Here is a 17,074-nt window from a genome sequence, read left to right on the forward strand (position 1 = left end):
GGTGGCTCAGCAGTTTGGCACCTGCCTTTGGCCCAGGGCGTGATCCTGGAGTCCCGGGATCAAGTCCTGTGTCAACTCCTGGCATGGGGCCTGCTTCTCCCTCTGCCTGTGTCTCTGCCCCCCCTCCCCTCCCTATGTTTATCATGAATAAATAAATAAAATCTTTAAAAAAAATTTTTTTTTAAAGTTCTAAGTTATAAAAGCTCTAAATAGGTGTTGCTAAACTATTCGAACACTCTTAAAATTTTGTTCATCAGTATCACTTTACCTTATAATAGTCTTTATTCCTGATTATTTGAGATGTATAGAAAAAAAAAAACACTAAACAGTAGTATCCTCAGCTCTATTTCTGTTGCATTTGGTTTTTCCAAATTTTTTAGTTTAGTTTTCATTTTTAAAAAATATTTTATTTATTTATTCATGAGAGACACAGAGAAAGAGAGAGAAAGGCAGAGACACAGGCAGAGGGAGAAGCAGGCTCCATGCAGGGAGCCCGATGTGGGACTTGATCTCCGGACTCCAGGATCATGCCCTGAGCCAAAGGCAGATGCTCAACCTCTGAGCCACCCAGGTGTCCCCCGCCCCCCCTTTTTTTTTCTGTTTTTTGAGTTTATTTTTCAGTATTTCACTTTTATTAAAATATATCTGACATACATTTATGTAAATTTAAGGTAAACAAGTTGGGCAGCCCCGGTGGCTCAGCGGTTTAGCGCTACCATCAGCCCAGGGCATGATCCTGGACACCTGGGATTGAGTCCCACATTGGGTTCCCTGCATGGCTCCTGCTTCTCCCTCTGCCTGTGTCTCTGCCTCTCTCTGTGTCCCTCATGAATAAACAAATAAAATCTTAAAATATATATATAAGGTTAACAAGTTAATTTGATACATTTGTATATTATAATATGATTGCCGTGTAACAATAGTTAGCACCTCTATCACATTACATAATTATCCTTTTTAGTGGTTAGAACAATTAAGCTCTAGTCTCTTAGCAAGTTTGTTGATTATAATACAATATTGTTTATATTCACTCTACAGTGTATTAGGTCTGTAGGGCTTATGTTTGTTTGCTATAAGTCTGTACCCTTAAAAATATCTATCCTATTCCCTACCCCCTTTTGAGTTTTTATATGATGGTTGTCAATACCCTGAATCTTGATTATAGGAACATCAGGATCCGATTCCCCAGGACAGGCTGTGGAAGCTGAAGAAATAGTAAAACAACTTGATATGGAACAGGTGGATGAGATCACTACCAGTACTACTACGTCAACTAATGGAGCGGCTTACTCAAATCAAGCAGTTCAAGTGAGGCCATCGATAAATAATGGTTTAGAAGAAGCAGAAGAAACAGTTAATCGTGATATCCCACCTCTTACAGGTGAATAAAATTCCTTTTCTTAATGCATATTCATGAATAATTTATAAAAATGCAATCTTTCTCATTTTTTTCTTTAATCAATCAAATGCATAAGTTTTTATTTCTTGAACATAAAACAATTAGAATTGGAAATAAAACTTTCTCCCCAAAATCTGCTCATTTTGAATTTGAATTTTTTAAAAGATTGTTTTGACTGAGCATTAGTCATTTTACAGTTTATTTGTACTAATCTAATTACTTAGAGAAATAAATAAGTGAATTTATTTATTTGTTTATTTTTAAGGATTTTATTTATTCATGAGAGACGAGAGAGGGAGAGAGAGGGGGAGAGAGGCAGAAACAAAGGGAGAAGTAGGCTCCCTACTTCTGATATGGGACTGATATGGGACTCGATTCTGGGACTTCAGGACCATGTCCTGGGCCGAAGGCAGGCCCTAAACTGCTGAGCCTGTACTTAGAGAAATTTAATACAAATAGCAAAACATGCTCATGTTTTGTTTTTTTTTTTTAACACAATTATAGATGCATCAGTCTCAGACCTTTCGGTCTGAAGTCCCCACCTAAAGGCAGCCTTCACATTTATTGGACATATAAATGACATCTCCCCAAAAGAAGCTGCTTTTCCTAGATCTTTCCCTACATCCAAACTTTGCAGCCTAATTCTGGATCCTTATAAATGCCTAACATAATTGTTGGGTTCCTGAGCCAGTTGTCATGGAAATGTAGAACATATGAGATCAGAATTTATTACCTCTGAGGGTTGTGGTATATAGACATATAAAGCTAAAAGATAAAACTGTGCCATGATGCTTAAAAGCAGAAATAAAATTGAGAATGGTCATCTTTTCCCAGAGGGACAAGATCTTAGCTTTAATCTTAGATTTGTTTTTTGGTTTTTTATTTCTTAAAATGCCAGATACTTGAGAGACCGTAGCACATATGTATTGGTTCAGAAATGTAGTTTTGTGTAAGGAAGTAGAATGATGTTCTTCCTTTGAATATAAAGGGGAAACATGAAAAAATATAATTAAAATGGCAGAAATCATTTGAGGAAAAAATGCATACAATTATGAAACTTCTATATAGTGTAACTCAGTAATGCTAATATGAAGAGAAAAGCACATAACAGGAAAGATTTATTTTAAATTGGTCACATAAAAGATTTTTCTATAATGTTAAACAAAATATCTATAATGTTAATATCTATGTTACATTATAATGTTATATTTTTTAAGAATAATACTGAATCTAGCAAATCAACATGGATTATATACACAGTTCATTATTGGGTGGATAAGACTTGCAAAAGAACTTACTCTTCATCTGTCATTTTATGCTCATTACTTTGCCAGTATAGACTAAGTATAAACTAAGTCCAGAGCTTTGGGCTTCCTGTTTGATATTTGTTCTGTTTTTGTTTTTTTAACAATCTTGAGGTCTTTTATTTTCTTTACATTTATCATGCCATGAATTAATAGGTAATGGGTTCCAGCAGTTCAGGCTCCTTTCTATTGGTTCTCACAAAGTGTGTTGCTTTTGTGCTGCTGTATGATCCCACGTAATTTTTTTTCTTCTGATAACTGAAGATCCTTTGGGATTTCTATAACCTTAGTGGTTTCTAGAGGGAAAAAGTAATACTTACTCCAGTTGTCTCATTCATTTATTCCCCTAACATTTGTTGAACACCTATTTTCTGATATGGGTGTTATTTATAAAGATGAATAAGATAAATGCTCCTTGACCCTAAAGAGTATGTAATCTAATTGACAAGCCAAGTATACAAAAAAATTACTGTACAGTGTGGTAAGTGCTATTACAAATAAACGTGCACAATGTTCAGGTGGCACACTTACTCTGGATCATGACAGGATAGAAGTAAAATTTTTGCTGATCTTAGAAGATGAGTATGAGTGACAAAGGTTTTTACTTATTCTTAACTTCAAGAAACTAGCCAAAGAGAATAAGGAAGGAAGGAAGCTGGCTCTGCCATTCTCTTAGCTTTGTGGCTTTAGACAACTTCAGCTATCTGAGGTAGTTTTCCGAGCTTTAAAAGATATAATTCATGGTTTTGAAAGAAAAAAAGTTTAGCATGAAGGCACTCAAATATTGCTTCCTTTCCCCCTTTCTCTGAGGTTAATAGGAATTTGAAACAGAAGTGGTTAGAAGATATATTTTTCCATTACTTCTTGTGCTAATGAACTGTTACTGGCATAAAGTTGTTACAGATGGACAAAAATTATGCTTTACATCTGTTGTCATTCACTGAACATACACACTGTGTTATAAGGTAATATATACACAAAGAATTAATACATGATGGGGGCACCTGGGTGGCTTAGTCGGTTATGTCCAGCTCTTGGTTTTGGCTCAGGTCATGATCTCAGAGTCATGAAATAGAGCCCCATGTCAGGCTCCTCGCTTAGTGTAGAGTCTGCTTGAGATTCTCTCCCTTTTTCCTCTCCCTCCCTGTCTGCCCTTCTCTTGACCTGTGCATGTGTGCACTTAGTCTCTCTCTCTCTCCCTCTCAAATAAATAAAATCATTTAAAAATTAATAACAAATTTTTATTAATAATAACAAAACTTGTTTTTTGTCCTGACTTACCCAGTATGCCATTCCTGGAGATAGATTTTTTTTTTTTAAGATTTTATTTAGGGCAGCCTGGGTGGCTCAGCAGTTTAGCGCCATCTTCAGCCCAGGGCCTGATCTGGGGACCCGGGATCAAGTCCCACGTCGGGCTCCCTGCATGGAGCTTGCTTCTCCCTCTGCCTGCGTCTCTCCCTCTCTCTCTCTCTCTCTCTCTCTCTCTCTCTCTCTCTCTCTCTCTCTCTCTGTCTCCAGGATCACGCCCTGAGCCAAAGGCAGACGCTCAACCACTGAGCCACCCAGACGTCCCCTATAGATAGATTATAACACTTTTTATTGAGTTCTACTGTCTTAGTCCTTTTGGGCTGCAATAGCAAATTACCATAGACTAGGTGGCATATACACCACAGTAACGTATTTGTCACAGTTTAGGAGGCTGGGAAATCCAAGATCAAAGCACAAGCAGATCCAGTACTTGGAGAGGGCCTGCTTTCTGATTCGTAACAACTGTCTTCTCATGCATCCTTACATGGTAGAACCTATATGAGTTCTGGAGTCTCAGGGTACTAATCCCATTCATGAGGGCTCCAACCTTCTAAAAGTCTCCACCTCCAATTACCATTTTGTGGGGACACAAACATTGTTTCTAGCATCGATCTTAAATTATTATCTCTGCGACATTAACTTAAAATCTTTTGTCCTCTACTTGAATTTAAGTTATAATTATTATCTTAGAAAATTCTCAGTATAATTTTTTTTTTAAGTTTTTCATTTAAGTAATCTCTGCACCCATTGTGGGGTTTGAACTCATGACCCTGAGATCCAGAGTTGCATGCTCTTTCTACTGAGCCAGCCAGGCTAGCCTCCCGGCATAATTTCTAATGCTCTATCAGTTGACAGAATTTTAGCTTAAATGTAGAATGAACCATGTGGGGATCCCCGGGTGGCGCAGCGGTTTAGCGCCTGCCTTTGGCCCAGGGCGTGATCCTGGAGACCCGGGATCGAATCCCACGTTGGGCTCCCGGTGCATGGAGTCTGCTTCTCCCTCAGCCTGTGTCTCTGCCTCTCTCTCTCTCCCTGTGTGTGACTATCATAAATAAATAAAAATTAAAAAACAAACAACAACAACAAAAAAAAAGAACATGGAGACCAGGAGAAAAAAAAAAAAAAAAAGAATGAACCATGTGTCATGGAATATAGAATTGCTTCATGATTATTTTTAGGCTGCTTGTTAATTAGAAGTAAAATAAAGCCTCTTTTAAGGCAATGGTTTCTATACAGAGCAGCATTTTTTAAAATGTTTAAAAGATTTTAAACAACCTTAAGGTTCCTGGAAAAATGTACATACCGCATTTTTTCATAAGTCTTCAAGGGGGTTTCATGAACCTCTTAAATAATGTTTATAAACCTCAGGTTAAAAACTACCTTTGGGTCTAAGGTCAGCACAAATATATATTGACCTCTTGTGTATGTACAAGGTACTTTGCAAAGTGTTACTGCCTATAAGAGCCCATGAAATTTTTATGGTTTTACATGTAGCACTCTCTAATTAGAAATTGAAATTTTGTGGGATGCCTGGGTGGCTCAGTGGTTGAGCATCTGCCTTCGGCTCAGAGAGTGATCCCAGAGTCCCAGGATTGAGTCCCGCATCGGGTTCCCCATGGGGAGCCTGCTTCTCCCTCTGCCTGTGTCTCTGCCTTGCTCTCTGTGTCTCTCATGAATAAATAAATCTTTAAAAAAAATTAAAATTTTGTGGAGTGTATTTTTCTGGTAATAAGTAGTAAATTTTCTCTTTTGCTGTGAGGGATTTTAATTCTGCTAGCTGTGATCTAGCTTGCCATTTTATCAGTAATGGCAATTTCTTCCTTTGGATCTGGAGTTAGAACTATATGTTAATAAATTTGCTTTGCAATACTGTTTATAAGTTATTTCTGTCATATTTTGAATCTAAAATACCCAGAGAAAAATCTTACATAAAAACAGTAAAAATATATGCTTCATAGTGAGTAAAAGTAACATTTTGTTTTCATTCTTTTAAATAGCACCAGTAACTCCAGATAGTGGTTATTCATCAGCTCATGCAGAAGCCACCTATGAAGAAGACTGGGAAGTATTTGACCCGTGAGTTTGTTTTGTTTTTCTTTCTCTCTTGGAGCAGAATGAAAGACATGTGTGGCCACCAAATATATTTGGATGTCAGTTAACCAAGGGAAAGATCAGATTGTTGACTATATTTGCTTTTATGGTTGTTACTCCTGGATGGTATATTTTAAAGCCTGTTTTTCAATATTTTATGAGTTTTGTAGCATAATCTTCATCTTTCTCTCACATCATGCACCCACAAATTTTCTGATCTTGATGGCAAGAATTATATCCTTTGAGGTTGTCAGTTGTATCAATGTTAGAGATTAAGAAAGTCTCTGCAGTCCATTATTATTATTATATGTCATTCAATACATCTTTTAAATTCCCTAATAATGTTCTAAAAATAAAGCAGCACAAGCTATAAATATCTTAAAAAGAAACGTGTGTGGAGGGGTGGCTGAATGGTATATTGCAAAGAACATATAATGTAGGTATTAATACTTTAACTGGGTTACTGAAATACTAATATATTTTCAGTTTTATTACATTTCATAGGCTTGGTTTACTAGGTAAAAAGTGTATTATTAAAGATTTAAACATGAGCTGAATTTGGTAACATGTTTTATATTTATAAAATGTAGAAATGTAGAGATTTTCTTAAAATTTGATTTATAGGTATTATTTCATCAAACATGTTCCACCGCTGACAGAAGAACAACTAAATAGGAAACCTGCTCTTCCATTAAAAACAAGAAGCACACCAGAATTCTCCCTAGTTTTAGACCTGGTAAGTATATTATGTGTACAGGTAGAGAAAATAGTTAAATTTCTTTTTTAAAACACTAGCCCAAAATGCCTAAAAGGATAAAAGTGAATGTGAATAGTCTTTACACATTTACTAAACATATCTTAGATGTTCTGAAATGTTTTTATTGGAAGCATAGTCTAATGCCAAGATCCTCAGTTTGGTTGGTATCAGGTACTCTTTTGAAAATAAATTAGGTCATCATTGTTGTATTTAAATTAGCTCTTTTCCCCATATTTCTGAAACCCTTGTGACTTTAAAAAAAAAAATTCCTAATAAATTTCCTGATATGTTCTATTTCATTTCATTCTTAGATTTCACCTTTTTAGAGAGGGGGAGGGCAGTCAAGGTTATGTGTCCCCTGAAGGACCAAATATCATCTGGGTCCCAATGAATTAACTTTATATAAGATTATAATCCTTTTCCTATTTTTATTTTTGTATAGTATCTAATACTAATAACTTACTAATAGACTCCCAAAAATATGATCTCTTAATGCTAATAAAACCTTTAAAGTGCTCTCAGTATGTTAAAAAATATATGTTTTAGGGTACCAGAAGAGTTTTGAGAACTGAACACCTACCTAGCACATAATATTTGAAAGCATTTTATTATTTAGCCTTTGTTACTGGTATTCTATAATTGGAAATGTGCTTTATTTCTCCTAAAATTTTTTTCTTGAGGAAAAGCTTATTTTAAATCTTAACTAGCATGTATAGTTCTTTTGGAGAGTTCAGCACTTTTAGCCTTTGACTAGCCAAAGAGATGTAAGAGAAATCAACAGAGTTCCTAAGTATTAGGTATTGATTAGAGAGAATAAGTAGAGAAAAATTTTGAAACTGATTATGAGTAATCTAGGTTTTTTTTTTTTTTTTTTTAGTAATTTAGATTTGATGTGCAAGTTAGTGGAGAAACTGGAAAGAGATTTTGCTAGATTTTTGTGTTAGGAGTTAATGTGGTCATGATAGCAGGCTTGACCACGTAATTTTTAATTCAATGTGAAGGTAAATAGAAAAGGAAAGCTAAGATTTGGGTGAGCATAAATGAGTAATTTTATAGAAGTAAATGAAGAATGATCAAAATTTAGATAGTCTGTTGATGAAGAAGTAGTAGAATTAGTTGTGTTTCAGTTGAAGGAAAGAGACTACCTTTTTTTAAGATGCTAAGACAATACCTTGAAATGTGTAGACTGATATGCTATTAAAAGAAAATGAGGCATATCTAGAGTATTTTTTGCTCTTTGCCTCCCCAGAGTTAACTTTAGGTTAAAAGAAACACTCCAGCTAATAAGATGTGGAATCACAAGGTATGAACATTTGTGTTTCATTTTAATTCATTTTAAATGCATTGAAAAATTTTGGGGGTAGTCATTAGCTTTTTTAAAAAGCGTTTGTCACTTAACACAAATAGAACTGTTTTTAATCATTTATTTAAGAAATATATTTACACATATCTTAGATTGAGTGATCCTCACCTTTTTATCCTTTTAATGAGAAAACAGGGTTTGATAATCAAAAATGACAAGTCTTCATTGACTGCTAATTTATTAGCTAAATAATATTTATGTCTGAAACACATTCCACAGATACTAAGGCATTCATTTTATAAAATAAAAATCTTTGTTAAAGGTTAAAGGATAAGGAGCTATGTGGATAGAATATATGTATTTTTAAAAATAATTAGATTCTAAACTTCCATTTGCTAATTCTTAAAAGGAGTGTATATCTATTTCACTTAACAGAAAGTTGGCAACTGCAGAACTCAGAACACTGGTTCTCAAACTTGAGCTTGCATTGGAATCACCTAAAAGGCTTATTCAAATATGGATTGCTGAACTCCTCTCTTACTCATCGTCTTCTGAGTTTTTGAATTACCACAAGTGGAGCTGGAGAATTTGCGATTCTAACTAGCTAGAACTTTGTATTTCTAACTAGTTATTTATCTGCATTTCTAACCCAGGTGATGCTGATACTACTTGCTGGTCCAGGGGACCATACCTGAGAACCAGTGGCTTTGAAAGTTCTATCCCAGATTGCTATGCCACACACAGGAATGTATGATAAATATAAAATTCCACATATGAATGAGTGCTTCTATAAATGTTTTTGGTGGTCATGGGTACATAAAATTATCATATGAAATTTCTTTTAACATTTTGGTTCATTCAGTATGTGCTTTTTATTTTAAGGATGAAACACTAGTACACTGTAGTCTAAATGAGCTAGAAGATGCAGCACTTACTTTTCCAGTCCTTTTCCAAGATGTCATTTATCAGGTAATTAAAAAAATTTTTAACTTGACTTTTGGCCTGTTAGATAATGTTCTGAACCAAGAAATCTTTCATAATTTTGTGTGTGTAAAGTTTAATGTGTTTTTTCCTAATTGATTTCATCAATATATCAATGATTTATTAACACAAAGTAGCATCATGCAAAATAATTACATAAAACATTAATGTTCCCAAAAATGTCAAGTTTTTTAACCCAGTGATCTCTGCTAGTTTCATAATCTGTTTGCCAGCAGGTGGAGGCAGGAGCACTGACATCATAGATCCCCAAGAAGAACTTGCCAGGTTAACACCTGGTGTTTTGTTTTTTTGTGGGTTTTTTTTTTTTCTCCCAAAATCCAATTAGTATAAAGAAAACTCATTCCTTGTTGGTCATTTTTATATCCTTTTGTAGTAATATGGTCTGTAGATGGCAGTTTATGCATCTACTTTATATGAATCATAGAATTCCAGGATACTCTTCCAGTTACTGCTTTAAAAATCTGGGTAAAAGCATTTCTCCCTCATCTGTGTTGATGGACAGGTAACCATGCGAAATGCAAATATCATTTACATTTCACTGTGAATATTTGTGTTGGCTGTAGTTTTTCTTCACATCTGATATTTTCCTGTCATAAAATTTGAATTAATTAATTCATATGAATACGCTTTGAAAATTGCAAAGTGCCTTTCTGTGATGGTGGTTGTTACTTAATCAGCTTTACCTTCATACATACCAGTTGCTGAAGGATTGAGAAAGGGTCAAAAAGTTTGTTCTTTGTCAAGAGGAAGCAAACCTAAGGATTAAATAAAGCCACAGAACAATTACTTTGTGAATGGTGAACAGGTGTTCATGGTTGTTTGTGCGCTTAATAGGCAGTTAGAATGTGGGTATAGTTTTCTTGGCACATGATAGTTACTATCTTTTCAGAATCATAAAATTTCAGAGTTAAATAGAAGTTTGTGGTTCAGGATCTGCTTTACCTACTTTACTTTCTAATGAGTCATAAGAGGATTTACTTTAGCAATTATTGTCAGTTCTGGTTTAACATAGATAGGCATTATAGGCATGCTATTATGTGAGTACTATATTTCATTTCCCTTCTATGAAAGCTGATTTTAGTTCTGGTTTTTGATTAGAGAATGAGCAAAATACACATAAAAATAAAGGATTTTAAGATTTTTACATTTCTTTTTTAACTGGATATTATTTGATTTAAGGTAATCATTTTTTCTTAAGAAGACATTTTTTGCCAAATAGGTTGTTCTTATTTAGTTCACATCAAGGACAGGAGTCTTGTGGCAAATATAAATAATATAGCAATGTCTTAGTTCTCTTTAGCTTGATAACCTTGTTTTTTGTTGAAAAATTGCATTCAGGCTTTGAATTTGGAAAGGAAAGTTGTTATTTGAAAAATACTAAATTATTTTTGGATGACTTCTTAAGTTTTCAGATTTGAAATTTATTTCTTGGAAATAGTTTTGGTTTGTTTATGTCATTTTTGATAGTGAAATAAGAAACTTGGAAAGTAGAGGAGTTTGATTGTTCCCTTTCGTGAGCATTTCTTTTTATTGTGACCATAAAATTGAATTTTTTTCTTACTGCTTCCACCATTTCTGCCTTAATTCTCTTCTTTTTTTTAATAAAGTTCTTATTATTTTTATGTGGATCTGGATAGTTGTCTTATTTTGAATAAAAGTCTTCTGGCGGTGCATACGACTAATACTTTTAAAAACCATATATGTGCTGCGTCTACTTCTGTGGAATTCAAAGAACTCTTTTTCTTATATATTCTGAGTTATATTTTCTGAAACTAAAAAATAAATGATCTAGCCTAAATTAGGAGCAGTGTGAGCAGGAAGTTTGAATCTTATAAGTTAAGAGATGATTGCATTTTAATATTGCGATTTATTAGTTTACTACATCATGTACAGAGTTTAGTCTCCCTTCAGTAAATTTTTGAGGATGTCCATAGTTAATATTGGGTATATTCCCTTGGATTTCTGGTTTTGGCATATCCGTTCTGTCTGCTTTTTAAAAAATAACTTTGAAGAAATCTTGGGTTAGGGATCCCCTAGTTTTCAGACCAGCAAGCTCCCTTTAAACAGGGAATGATGTCTTTTAAACTTTCAGTGGTGTTGTCTCCATCTACTGGCAAAGAAGAAATATACACAAGGGTCTGAGATGATCTAAGAGATTTTGGAGAAACCACATTATTAGGTAAGATGTAACTTACATATTTAACCACTGCAATATAATGTGGCCCACTTAAAGGTAGAAACCTGTAAAATACTGTATATACTCTTAAAAAATAATTTATTTAGGTAAAATAAACCATTTTTAAGTGAACAGTTCCATAGCACTTATCTATATACTCTTGAATATGTCAGTTGCATAGCATTTATGTATATGCTCTTAAAAATAAACTGATAATGTTAAAGTAGGATCAAATTCTTCATCTGAATCAAAACCAAATAAAGTGTCCTCTTGGGACTTATTTTACTTTTGGTTTCTTTTTGTGGTAACTTTGTTATGGTTGAACTATATCTAATTTTAATTCTACTTGTTATTTTTCTTTCTTTCAAAACAATTTAAAGTGTAAATTGTTTTACATATGTTTCAGAAATTCTCTATATCAGGGGTTGGCAAACTTTTTCCTGAAAAGGGCCAGTTTTTAGTATTTTAGGTTCTGCAGTCTATGTTCCCAATACTTTTTCTGACATTGTAGCGTGAAAGTAGTCATAGACAATATGTACATAATCAAATAAGCATGGCTGTGTCCCAGTAAAACTTTACGTACAAAACTACGTGACGGTTTATATTTGGCCCATAAGCCATAGTTTGCTGACCCTTGGTCTAATAGTTGTGAGAGTATATACAGTAAATTTACATATTCAAATTCTAAGTGGAAGTAAGTAATCAAATATTCATCAAAATTCTTATTAATATATAGAGAAATTTAAAACTAGATCCACTATAATCTGATTGTGGGCTTTCTTAGTTATTTTAGATGAAAGTTGAAGGGAAATTTAAGGGGACCACTACTCATATTTAAAGATTGCCTGACTTCATGGTATATACTCTCCTTTTGATTGATAAGTAGGACTCAGCTTACTTAATGCAGGTCTCAGAATTATTGAGCAGGTCAATTATTCAAGCCTCAATTTAGTACATTGAGTGTATTTGAATTCCATTTCTCTGGGGGATAAAAAATCCTAAAAGATCCAACTCAAATTAAAATTTGATAAATGTTACTACTGACACATATGGATAGATTGTAGTTTGTGAAGATGGAGAGAAAAAGTCATTCAAAAGAACTGAGTTTTTAAAGTGAGGGTGTGGGACTCACAAAGGCAAAAGTATATGGATTTTTGTTTGAATGGGTCTTTTTTTTTCCCTTTAAATTGGTTGTTTTTCCATAAATTATTTTACAGCTAGTTATTGGGAAAACATATTTATTCATAGAATGGTGCAAATGCATTTGATATCTGGAAAAACAAGTGCATGATCAGTACCAATGCACATACTTAATCTTTATATTTAGCTTATTTGACACATTGTCAGGAAATCCATCTCGTGGTGTTACTCAGTTAAGAGGTCTCCACTGTATTTAGTTTCTGTTCCTGCAGATCCACCAATTCAAGACTCTAGGTCATCTCACTCCCTCTTCCATCCAGAAGATGACTTCTATCCACAAGCAGGACTGAATCAAAAGACAGATTTTTCACTTAGCTCTTGAGCTGAACCACCTCCTCAATGACCTTCCTCTATCTCCATCAAGAACTGGAGCTCAGTTTTTTGAAGATGTAATAGAGCTACTCAGCCCAAACGTGGCTAATTGAAGACAAAAAGAAGATGCCTCATATGTTTCACCACAGTGCAGCCAAACGTAACTGTGCTGTCCAACTCCTCATTCTGTAAAGTATGACAGGGGCATCTGATTTTTGACTCTGTTCACCAATAAGACTTTAGCCAGTCAGTGGCTTTCTGAAGATCAGTAAAATCATCAAACTTTGGGTCAGCTGTCCAGAAATCAGATTGTGGTAAGCACTCAAGGAGAGATAGGATCTTTAGGGAGCTACTTGCTAAAGGATGCTTTGTTTTATTAGTAGAGGTTGCTTTTATGGGGAAAATTGGGGGGAGAGGTGGGTGGGAAACCCCATGTTTAGCAAAGCTCCACCTCTTTCCCCATTACTATAGTTTGTTTGTTTTCTGGGAACCTTACAGCCTAGGATAATTTTCACAAGCATCTCAGATATTTTGTACTATAGAACAAGAGGCATAGAGGGTCAGTAGTTTCTTTCTCCTCTCTAGTCTTTCTTGGAAAAGTGAGGATTATTTTTGCTTCATGAAGAAAAAAGCAATCATGTAATTGAAGAGTTTTATAATAAATATCTAAGTTTCTCTTCTTTCAGTCTCTGACTTAGATACTAACCAAGAGGCATTTTGTTTTGACCTTCATAAAGCATAATTTTTGTTGTATAAAAGTATAAAGTAATGTGTATAATTGTGCCTTAAATAAAACATTTGGAGTCATGGACACTTAGTATTTGATGATTAATATTTTAGCTGGTAGGGAACAATATTTTGATAATTGTAGGTTAATATAAAAGTAATTTTAAAGGAACTTTCCTAGCCTTATTAGTAAGTTTAGTTAGACATTGATACTAATTTTTTCATTGTAATTATTCATTATTCTTAAGATTAAAAAAAAGCTGAAACCTATAGTTACCTACTTCTCAAAGGTGATAAAATGTATTTCATGAGGAATTCTTTGTATTTTTTGTAAATGGATCTTAAAATTAGAGGCAGTTCATTTTTTAAATGCATGGAAAATTCTTGTTCAGCTAAAAATGTTCTGCAAATTTAGGAGAGGTGACAGATGATTACTAAGCATATTAAATTGTTTAGTCAGTTTAGAATTTTTTAAAGCAGCTTATTTTTGTTTTACTAAAGTGACTTTTTTTGCTTTTAAAATTACTGAATTTTAAAAAAATAAAATGGCTGAATTTTATTTAAATATATTTTATGTATACACACAAATACATATGCACATATTAAAATTATATATATATAAACCATATATATATAATGGCCAATTTTTACTTGAAAATTATGCTTCATTGCCAACTTATCTATATGAATACCATAAGCTTCACTTTATCCCATGTAGACTCTAAAGGAAAATTCCTTTCAAATTTATTTCTATTTAGTTTAATGCTTTGCAGAATCTTTTAGTTTGGTGATTTTTGGTTTTACTTTTTTTTTTTTCTTTTGATATTTTAGTATTTACCTACTCATTTCCAGATTGATCTGCCTACAAATACTATCCCCAGCAGCCATCTACTTCTTGTTAGAACTGTGTTAAAGCAAAAGATGACTATAATGTCAGCCAGTGGGTTATGAAGTTGAGGTCCGCAGGTCCTACCTGAGCATCTCTCTTTCTCTGAAGAGGATTTAGGTTCTATCTCTGTGCTCTAGTATTGATGCTAAGAAAATGATAACTAAGTTAAATAGTTAAGCTATCAACTGATGCAATTCATGATTTAAAAGTATAGACTGCAGCTATACAGTTTTCTCTTTGAGTTGAGGTAGCCAGTTCTGCCCCATAGAATCGTACTCATTCCAACTATTCTCCTTATGACTAATTACTTGTAAATAATAAGGTGGATGGTAATAATAGGTGTTGACAATCTCAGTGAGGTGGGCACTATTCTAGATGCTTTATATATATTAACTTATTTAATCCTCACAACAACCCCATGAGGTAGGTACTATTATTTTACTCATTTTATAAATGAGGAGACTGAGGTGTACAGAAGGGTTAACAAATTGGCAGTCACTTGTACACCTATGGTATCTACTAATGGTAAGATTTTTCAATTATTTGTAGCATCTCATTCTTCGCATTCCCCAGTTTTGTTGTTTTTTTCTACTGCTTTAAAGTCTTACTGCTAATTCAGTAAATGGCATTTACCAGTCATCATCTTATTTAAAGATGCCATATTCTTTAAGTAGGGAAGTCCCATTGAATTGACTTTTTTTTTTTTTTTTAAACCCATATCAATCAGTATGGGGCACCTGGCTGGCTCAGTTGGTGGAGCATGCCACTCTTGATCTTGGGGTCATGAGTTTGAGTCCCATGTTTGGCCTAGAGATTTTTTTTTTTTAATTAAAAATTAAAACCTTAAAAAAATTTTAAAAACCTTTATCAATATAGCAATAAATTCAAAGGTTATAATAGAAAAACTATTAAAAGATATTTCTTTTTGAATATGTTAAGGTTATATTATCTGTGCTTAAAACCATTTAGAAATGTTTTTCCTTAGGGGTACCTTAGGTGGCTTAGTGGATTAAGCATCTGGTTAGGTGTCTGACTCTTGGTTTTGGCTCAGGTCATGATCCCAGGGTCGTGGGATCAAGTCTGATGTCAAACTCCACACTCAGCAGAGTCAGCTTGAGATTTTCTCTCTCTCCCTCTCTCTCTCTCTCTCTCTCTCTCTCTCTCTCTCTCTCTCTCCACCTCTCTCCACCCCCTGCCCTTCCCCGCCCTTGCACTCTCACTCTCTCAAATAAAATAAATAGGGATCCCTGGGTGGCACAGTGGTTCGGCGCCTGCCTTTGGCCCAGGGCGCAATCCTGGAGACCCGGGATCGAATCCCACATCGGGCTTCCGGTGCATGGAGCCTGCTTCTCCCTCTGCCTATGTCTCTGCCTCTCTCTCTCTCTCTGTGACTATCATAAAATTTAAAAAATAATAATAATAAAATAAAATAAATAATATCTTTTTTAAGACATTTTTCCTTAAAAGATTTACATGTAATAAATTTTTTTTTCTTACTTCCCCACAAAGTAATGCTGCTTTGGGTGTTTTCTTCTTCCTTTTCTCCCCATCTTCCTCCTCTTCTTCTGTTTTTTCTTTTTTGTGGTCATGCTGTTAAAGTTATCTGTGAAATTAGATAAGATTTGGTAAACTATGGCAGCACCCGTGGCCCAGGGGTTTAGCGCCGCCTGCAGCCCAGAGCATGATCCTGGGGTCCTAGGATCGAGTCCCACGTCAGGCTCCCTGCATGGAGCCTGCTTCTCCCTCTGCCTGTGTCTCTGCCTCTCTCTCTCTCTCTCTCTGCATCCCTATGAATAAATAAATAAAATCTTTAAAAAAAAGATTTGGTAAACTAATAGAAATTATTCAGTTTATATAGCTTGACATTACATACTTAGTCATGAATTTAGACAGACTATCACAAAATATTTATAATCAGTTTTTAACTAGCTTTTTATTTGGTGACTTTACTTCTTTAAATCTAGTTTTGTTAACCATTTATGGCCTGGTTGGACTATGTGTATACACCAGTTATAGGATGTCCTTATTGTCTTAATAGCAAAGAAAGTACATGCTATCAGGTATTGTTCATATGAAGGAATGTTGATGTACTGTTAATGTAATGTTTTCCATTATATATATATATTCATTATATTTCTATATAAAATTTAAATTTTAGTAAAATCAGTTCACAAGATTAGTTCCATTATCACGATTTTGCAGGTATTCTTCTAGTAGGTTTTGTTTTTAAAAGTTTTGTATTTTTAACATATTCATAAATCCCTATCTTTGGGGATGCCTGGGTGGCTCAGCGGTTGAGCGTCTGCCTTCGGTTCAGGGCGTGATCCCGAGTGCTGGGATCAAGTCCCACATCGCGCTCCCTGCACGGAGCCTGCTTCTCCCTCCGCCTATGTCTCTGCCTCTCTCTCTCTCTCTCTCTCTCTCTCTCTTTCATGAGTAAATAAATAAAATCTTTTTAAAAAATCCCTATCTTTTGGTAGTAGTCCTTTTTAAGACATATCTTTGGGTATGGTATATTTATATAATTGTTTCTTTATAGCATTCTGCATTACTTTTAAACTTTTGGCTTTTTTCAGAATGTGTATTGTTTAGTGGTAGAAGATTAAA

At 34.4% G+C, this 17,074-nt stretch overlaps 1 protein-coding gene and 1 long non-coding RNA gene across 9 annotated transcripts in view; one reads left to right on the forward strand and one right to left on the reverse strand.

The window, feature by feature from the left end:
• LOC111093274 overlaps positions 1-17,074 on the reverse strand; it is a 100,287-nt gene that overhangs the window by 59,305 nt on the left and 23,908 nt on the right. The window contains exons 3-5 of one of the 2 annotated variants that reach the window (XR_005381564.1): positions 15,965-16,070; positions 9,860-9,919; positions 2,629-2,999 (exon numbers count right to left, since the gene is read on the reverse strand). This is a non-coding gene — a long non-coding RNA (uncharacterized LOC111093274). Of the gene's footprint in view, positions 1-2,628; positions 3,000-9,859; positions 9,920-15,964; positions 16,071-17,074 lie in introns of those variants that run through there. The other variant, XR_005381563.1, reaches the window with a different exon arrangement.
• CTDSPL2 (CTD small phosphatase like 2) overlaps positions 1-17,074 on the forward strand; it is an 88,169-nt gene that overhangs the window by 56,934 nt on the left and 14,161 nt on the right. For all 7 annotated transcript variants that reach the window (XM_038580286.1, XM_038580281.1, XM_038580282.1 and 4 more), the window contains 4 exons: positions 1,166-1,381; positions 6,009-6,087; positions 6,727-6,838; positions 9,045-9,131. In XM_038580286.1, the coding sequence (XP_038436214.1) occupies positions 1,166-1,381; positions 6,009-6,087; positions 6,727-6,838; positions 9,045-9,131 (494 nt within the window). The remainder of the gene's footprint in view (positions 1-1,165; positions 1,382-6,008; positions 6,088-6,726; positions 6,839-9,044; positions 9,132-17,074) is intronic.

Source organism: Canis lupus, chromosome 30 (genome assembly GCF_011100685.1).
Source record: "Canis lupus familiaris isolate Mischka breed German Shepherd chromosome 30, alternate assembly UU_Cfam_GSD_1.0, whole genome shotgun sequence".
Taxonomy (NCBI): Eukaryota; Metazoa; Chordata; class Mammalia; order Carnivora; family Canidae; genus Canis; species Canis lupus.